The following is an 8,065-nucleotide window of genomic DNA, read 5'->3' as shown; positions in this document are numbered from 1 at the left end:
GTTTTATATTATTTTATATTATTTTACAGATCGTTAGTTTATCGACTCACCTATGAAACCAAAAATTACAACCCGATTCGCACAGAATTGCCTGATCATTGTCATGCACTTCCTTGTGACAAACTCCACAAGGATAAATCGGTGGCGCATTAGGATTTTGTGGGTTAAATACCATGGACTGATCTGGAGGATATATCTGTAAAAAAATCAATAAATTGCAAATAAATTCATGTAACAACAAGATAGATGGCATTGATCGGCAGACAGGGTAATAATAAATAATTTTTCCTTCATTTCCTTAAATATATATAAATTCAAGGTAAATGCTTTATATTGCAAACTATATCGTTAAATATCGAATTTGCAACGTAACTCAAAACAATACCTGGATTCATTTCTTAATAAATCAATGATCAATTTTGATAACTGATTAATCCGCCACTTAACAGAATTTTTATTGCAAAAAATATTACTCTAGCTAGGAATCGAAATTACTAAATTACTCATTTTCCGTACGAATGTCTTAACCATTCGACTACTGAAGTATGTGATAATATTTATCGCAATAAATTCATGTGGTTTGTAATATAGTTATTAAATATAATTAAATATAGTTATAAGAATTAATATAATTATATTAATTTTAATACAATCTGCTAATAAAAAATGAACTTACTTTGCCCGCAGAAATCGGCATTGGCTTTGGACCCATTCCCGGCGGACCTTGAAACCCATGTGGTGGCATAGATCCTCCCATGGAATTAATAGGATGTCCTATAGGTGGTCCACCACCCATATTATTAGACATAGTACCCATTGGACCTGCCATATGACTTCCCATTTGATTATGATGACTAATATTCATATTAGACATACTACTCATTCCTGGAGCACCCATATTCATGTTGTTAATCTGATTTGGTCCAGTCATATTCATGTTATTCGATACCATCGAACTCATGGTGGTCATAGGTCCATTCATAGGTCTTCCTAAGTTGTTAAGATTGTTTCCCATGTGATTCGGATGAGGTTGAGATCCATTGTGTCCTAACGGACTATTAACGTTGTTTAGCGATGGTCCATTTAACGGACTGTTGGGCGGTATATGGCTATTTATATTATTCATATTCATTGGTCCATTAGGCATATGATTAGACCCTCCCATGTTCATTGGAGAACCTAAAGGTCCACCCATAGGACTACCCATATTATGACCCATGTTGTTCATTGGACTACCCATAGGTCCACTATTCATATTATTCATCGGACTACCCATGGGTGGACCACTTAGTTGCGAATTCCCCATATGACTTATATTCATATGATTGTTCATAGTGTTCATTGGACCAGGAGGCATATTCGGACCCATGTTATTCATAGGGCTCATACCTCCGATGGAAGCATGATTCATGGGAGACATGGCACCCATATGATTCATATGATTTGTCATAGGTGAATTACCCATAGGACTCATGTTGCCCATATTATGTGGCATCATAGGACTCATACCACCTATCGAGGTTAACGGACTCATGCCTCGCATAGGAGGACCGCCCATATGATGTGGATGATGAGGATGCATATGTGAAGGTGCGCCATGCATCATTGGGCTTTGTGTAGTTTGTGGTGGAGTATCATCGAAAGGATTACTTGCCACTATCGTGTCACCGTAACCAGTTAAAGGTGGGGGTAGTAGGTCCTAAAGTAAAATATTAAATCAATATTAAAACAATAATATATGGTACTAATATATAACGCAAATATAACAAAGTCAAGTTGAAATACCTGTACAGATGGAGGTTGTTGCGGAGGTGGTTGGGCAACGCTTGCATTTGTACGCCTTTTCTTTTTAGGATTTGCACCAGCTGGTGGTGGCGGTGGTGGATGGGGATGAGCAGAAGAGTCAGGATGTGGGGCGTTTGGACCCATATTCACACCCATTCCCATACCCCCCAGTGGCATCCTTGTAAAGGGTGGCATGCCCGCAATATTGTGGCTCATCTCCTTCGCTTCCCTTATTTTATCATGCCAGCACCACTGGATTTTCGTGGCAAGTAATTGTTTTTGACTCACTGTTAAGAAACAAACAAAAACGGCTTTGTTGATACAGATAAATTTTAAAAGTAACTTAACTTTTAATTGTATTTTAAAATTACTTAATATTTCATTAATTTTACTTTTAGAAATACATATGTATATTATCAATCATAGATATTTGCTGATTGATTTTAGCAGATAATAGCTAATTTAAATCTGTTCAAATACATTAAGAAAAGTTTCATATCCACAACTGTATGCATTGATATATATAATGATCTATATACAATGATTGACTGAAATAAAATATATCAGTTCTTTATCATTTTCTCCTTATCTCATTCAATGAGACAAGGAAATATTTTATATACAAGACCTAAACTAATAATAACCAAATTAATAAGTAGTAATAGATAAATGTTTAACAATTTTATTTTGTTATTAAATCAAATTATTATTAAGTCAAAGCTCGAATAAATAAGAAGTAATAATATAGACAAATATAATCATGATATATATTACTTATACACATACATACATATTATATATCATATATATTTATGTATATTTATGTATATAGATTATAACTTTTCTACTCTTACATAAGCGTAAAAAATTGCATTATGTATTTCATATATTTTCTTTATTTGAATTAGAAGTAGAGCAAGATATTTTTACAGCAAATATCTTTATATGTCCTTCAATCTTGACAATGCGAGAAATTGAATGAACGTTATCGTGTAGATACCGTCTGCAAGAAACTGATTAACATCCACTCAATATAAATCGACTTTAGTCTAAGATAATGTTTGATATTTAATTTACTATTTTTTTCTGATTCTTAGAGTTAAGAAAAGATACAGAGTAAGTTAAACCGAGATTAAAGTTAATCTACATTGACTAAAATGGGTAATAATTACCATCTCTATGACATATGAACAAATTTTAATTGAAAGAGCTACATTCCGTTTTTATATTCGCGGTATGTCGTGGTCACAAATTGACAGGAAATTCAATTAACTAGCCACCGAACTAGCCTGGTATGTACAGGGGGGAGGGGGATACGATACAGTCATGAGGAACGATAGCGAAACATCCGTATCGCGTTGTTGTTCCATTAAAATTACTCTCGGAACTTATCATTTATAAACACGCTGGCGCGCAAGAGAGCGCGCGTACGCACGTAAATGTGCATACACAGGCACGCACACAGCACAACACTATACCACATCACACACCCATACGATGCATGAAACCTCGGGATCTCCGTACGCATATCTATACATCGTAGCATACCGCCTATATTTACATATACCGATATAAATAACGAAATTACTACCGTTACCTCGGGTGGTGTGCGCCAGCGATTCGTCCATTCGTCCGTCACGAAATGAGGAGACAGAGGATCGAGAAAACGAGATAAAAAGAGAGAAAGAGAGAAAGAGAAACACACACACACCAAATATACACACACATGTACACGCGCCATCATACACCAATATACATACGCACGGAGCACGGAGAAAGAGAAGGAGAAAGTGAGAGAAGCGCCTTTGCGACACGATCGTACCTTCAAGACGGCGATAAGAGAGGCTCGCGATACAACAAAACGGAATGAAGACCCCCGTCGCGCGGCGGGCACGAAAAACGAGCACCACAAACTGCACCTTACAGTCTCTCGCAGATAACCTAACCTAACCACGGATCTCGCCGTCGAGGTATAGTGTGCCTCCGTAATGAGGCGCCTTCCGCGGGTTGACCACACGGCCGTGTGTACGCGCGGCGGCAGCTTAGCGCAGCGTAAGCGAAAACGTTCACGCAGCGCGGCGCGTAGATAGGCCCGATGTGGGTGGAATCGCGCGCCGAGCGATTTAAAAAGCCGGCCGGGACTCCGCGGACTTGCGATGCGATGCGTCGCGCGATCGGCGTCGCCTAGACTCACCAGCGCATTATAGCGGACGCGACGACGCGATTGGATGCATCGCGGCACGGCCGGTTCTTCGCCGGACTAACGCCGGCATCCTAGATCGACGTGACGCGCCGAATCGCCGTCTAGCCGCCGCCACTGCTGGCTGTTGTTGCTGCCACCGTCGTTGCTCCTGTTGCTGTTGCTGCTGCGCTGCCGCCGCTGCTGCTCCTGGCCTCAGCGAGACGGATGATATATCTGTACGCGATTCCGACTCGCGCCTCGCGCACAACGCATCTCTCGATGGCGCGAACGAGCCGCGCATTCACGGACGCGCGTGTACAACCGCGATAAACGCAATCTCACGCTCTCGACGTCGCGGGGCTACGGCCAACGGAGCGGGATATCGCAAACGCCACACAAACCTTCTCAGGTCGCCATTGTCGCGTTACGCGTGTCCCTCGGACTCCCCCCGCGCCACTGTTGTCGCCTTTTTGTGACTAGGTATCGACACGTTTGTCCGCCAGATAGCGATACTGGTCGCATCTTCCGACGCAGCACTCGATGCGCGAAGAACACCGAATGAGAGACGCGATTAAGTTCCTCCGACCGACAATAAACGGCAATTATCAGATCCCGTGTTGATCCGCGATCGGTGAGGAAACTTGTCGCGGAATTCCGACGATTCTCGCTTTTTAGTTAAAATTCATTCAGATATTCAGATCCGTTTTCATTTTTCAATATTTCGAATTTTCTATTTTCCAAATTTAAATCAAGGATTTGTTTTCAGTTTCAAACTATTAGAAAACATAGTATTTTATTTTATACTATGCAAGAAAATTTCATAATGCGCAGATTCCTAAAGACACAAGTCCACGATGCTAGAAATCGATTCGAGATCTCGGACAGAGAAAAAATTGACCAATTATATTGATCATTTGGTGGAAATAGTCACTACAATTGGTCAATTTTTTCTCTGTCCGAGATCTCGGATCGATTTCTAGCATCGTGGACACAAGATTTAACAGTCATAAATTTGGAAACAAGTAAGAACAAAGCTTTAAAATTTTCCTATACTTTCTCGAAGAAAATACCATATATATAATGTGCATTTTAAATATGGAGATATATGTTGTGATATTCTCCGAATATTCTCAATTCTCAAAGTTTATAAATATATTTATTTGTAAATATTAGAAACATCACGATTTTAAATTACACATAATTTTATACAATACAATTTAAAATTTTTATGAATAAATAAAGGAAATTAAAAAAATAATATCTTGAACTAATTATCATATTCAACATTAGAAAATAAATTATATGTATTTAATAACATAAATTACATTTATATTGAAAATAAATATATATTTGAATTATGTGAGATGAGAATAATTTTTATTTCTATATAAATATTTAATATTGAATATTTCATTAGATATCACTGCGATTTAAGCTGTACTTAAATTAAATATCGCATATCGGCATTTCTACCTGCCTCTATCTTACATGAGAGTGTTATGATTTCGCAGTACATTTTTCACATCTTCAGAATACTCATCTTAAGAGCAACTTAAGAGCGAACATGAAAAATTTATTTCATTTTGAATACGAATATAAATATTTATATTGCATAATAAATAATATTATATTTAAAGTGCGCATTTGAATGACTTGTGTTCGAGAAATAAGGTCTCATATTTTCTCTTCAATAATACATAAAATATTAGATTCAACGTATAAAATTTTATCTTATAGCAAGAAATCAAATTAAATTATCTTGCGGTCTATGTTAAATTTTAACATAATAATATGGTTTCATAAGAGCAATTAAACATGCAGATTCTGCACGAAAGAATATTCCATAAGAGAGAGAGACTGAATAAAGATTCAGATTTTAAACAAATTGTCGAATTTCAAATTGCACGAGGTCCGCACAAAGTCTGTAAAATCATGTTCGTTCGTGTTACGTGTGATGTACGCATGTCGTGCATGATTGACGTAGATGCGTAAAATTCACGCGGTGACACTCCGCACAGCGGCTCTTTCGTCCGCATCCTCAAGCTCAAAGTTGTCTCGCGATCCCGGAACGTGATGTAGATGCACGCACGCACCGCTTTAATTATTTAATTTACATCAGCGAGTTAACTCGGCTTAACAACTGGAAAACAGCTCTCGCGGGTATCCACTTCGGACATTTGCCCGTAGCGCCTAGCTTACTTTACCTGCTTGTGTACGCAACGTGTACATAGTTCCCGGAATTGTAATCACCACCAACTCTTAGCTCTCTTATTTCAACACTATTTTCACCGAACAAGTTTATCGTAATTATGGAGCACGCGATCAAAATGATTGCTCCCAAAGGTGCGATGTGTAAGAAAGAAATTTTTTTCAATATTTAAGGCTCGGTTATCTCTCTGCAGCCATATTGAATTTTGACGTCAGAGACGGAAATGACGTAAAAATGACGTAAAAATGACGTTTTTGCATTGTATATAGCTTTATCTTGTACTTTTCCCTTAAAAACATGATATTTTCGTATTCTTAAAACTTGTAAAAAATATCAGAAAGCTATCAGAAATTGCCAGATCATTGCTAGATCTAGTTGTTTCCGATAGCTGACCATTATTGCTGAGCATTATTTCAAGAATTATTTTACACTTTTATGTGATTGGACAGATATCTTACTTTGTGATATTTTTTACAAGTTTTAACCAAGCCTTAAGATTTTGGCTGAATATAAATCCAAAAATAATTTTATTCAATCGTATGTAAGATATTGATGTAGATGATAATGATATTCAAAAAATTTGGAATGTTCTTGCAACTAATTCGAACGTCCTATTACATTCATTATTTTGATGGCTTGACAAAATTGTTTTCAAATTCATATTTGCTTCGTATATTTTTAGATATTTTAGCAAAACTATTCCTTTCATATAATGTAACACTGCACTTAAAAAAATGTGAGAAGCAGAGAATTGATATCAGGAAAGATCATTTTTTTAGAAAGAGATATAGCTCTACCAGTAATTTTAAATCAAGAATTTCCGCATTTCTTCTTAAATGAGGTTAGGTTTACATGATGAAAATAAATAAAAGATTTACGATAGGTTTTTTTTTTTCTTTTCTTATATCTTCTCGCAAAGTGTCACGTGTAGCTTATTTCTGGTAATTACACGTCTATACGCGTCTATAAACGAGCCGGTGACGTTTACGACACGTGCATTATTTCGCATGGCGAAAGAGAAATCCTTCATATAGACCAGCTGTCCATCTGTTGCCCGAACGGACAGACGAAATTAATACGATCGGCCATTTTCCCGGGGCTGCTATATAATATGAAAAAGCGGGGATGCCGCCCCCCGTTATCCGCTCACGTTAACGGCTCTATCGATCTCATTAACTGCCTGGGCACTCGCGATTTATTTTTATCGAAGGATATAGAGTATATATCCCGAAGTCGCCGTTTTCATCCGGGCAAAAGTGGTACAAATCGGGAGCATCGCGAACGAGGTGGAAAAACTGGGCCAATCCCCGGAGGGGAAGAAGCTAGGATGGGATATCCCGGGGGAATCTCGACGGGGACGAGGACAGAGTATGACAAAAGACGTGAGGACGAGGGAAGGATTTAATAAATTTCTCCGAAGGAGTCCACTAAGTGGGGTAAATCATACGGCTATTGGCCATTTGGAAGGTAATACTTTGTTTTTCTTGTTGTGCAATTATCGAACGATGTTCTTCGTCCCGTGAAATTCGCGAGCGTACGATAATTACGTTTCATTATTAATATTTGGATATTGAGAAAATGTGAAATACAAACTAAACCTGCAAACTTCAAATTAAAAATAAGCGAAGATAGATTGTTTAAATTTGAAATTATCACGAATTCGCATTTTTTTTCTTTTTTTCTTTTTTTTTTAATTCCGTATTAAGTAGGAATGTCAGAAGAGAGACCATTCATGAAAATTCATTGGACTTTTTGAAAAGCGGTTTACTCTTACACGAAAGTGTAAATTATGAAACTTTTCTCACAGACAATTTAATAATAACGTTAAAGACTTCCATAATCATATTTTCACAACCAAAAATCATTTTCAGTCAATAAAAAACATTCAA

The 8,065-nt window shown here is 37.4% G+C and overlaps 1 protein-coding gene across 5 annotated transcripts in view; it reads right to left on the bottom strand.

Annotated features, from left to right (window-relative positions):
* The window catches only part of pygo (pygopus family PHD finger), an 86,744-nt gene that overhangs the window by 4,718 nt on the left and 73,961 nt on the right, over nt 1-8,065 (bottom strand). The window contains exons 1-4 of one of the 5 annotated variants that reach the window (XM_011633370.3): nt 3,980-4,439; nt 1,786-2,072; nt 677-1,699; nt 51-196 (exon numbers count right to left, since the gene is read on the bottom strand). In XM_011633370.3, coding sequence (XP_011631672.2) covers nt 51-196; nt 677-1,699; nt 1,786-2,001 — 1,385 coding nt within the window. In that variant the 5' untranslated portion in view covers nt 2,002-2,072; nt 3,980-4,439. Of the gene's footprint in view, nt 1-50; nt 197-676; nt 1,700-1,785; nt 2,073-2,957; nt 3,312-3,382; nt 3,543-3,607; nt 3,934-3,979; nt 4,440-8,065 lie in introns of those variants that run through there. The other 4 variants (XM_011633371.3, XM_011633369.3, XM_089081342.1 and 1 more) reach the window with 4 other exon arrangements.

Source organism: Pogonomyrmex barbatus, unplaced genomic scaffold (genome assembly GCF_055798465.1).
Source record: "Pogonomyrmex barbatus isolate J1 unplaced genomic scaffold, ASM5579846v1 scaffold4, whole genome shotgun sequence".
Classification (NCBI taxonomy): domain Eukaryota; kingdom Metazoa; phylum Arthropoda; class Insecta; order Hymenoptera; family Formicidae; genus Pogonomyrmex; species Pogonomyrmex barbatus.
This window is presented reverse-complemented; position numbering and strand designations above follow the sequence as displayed.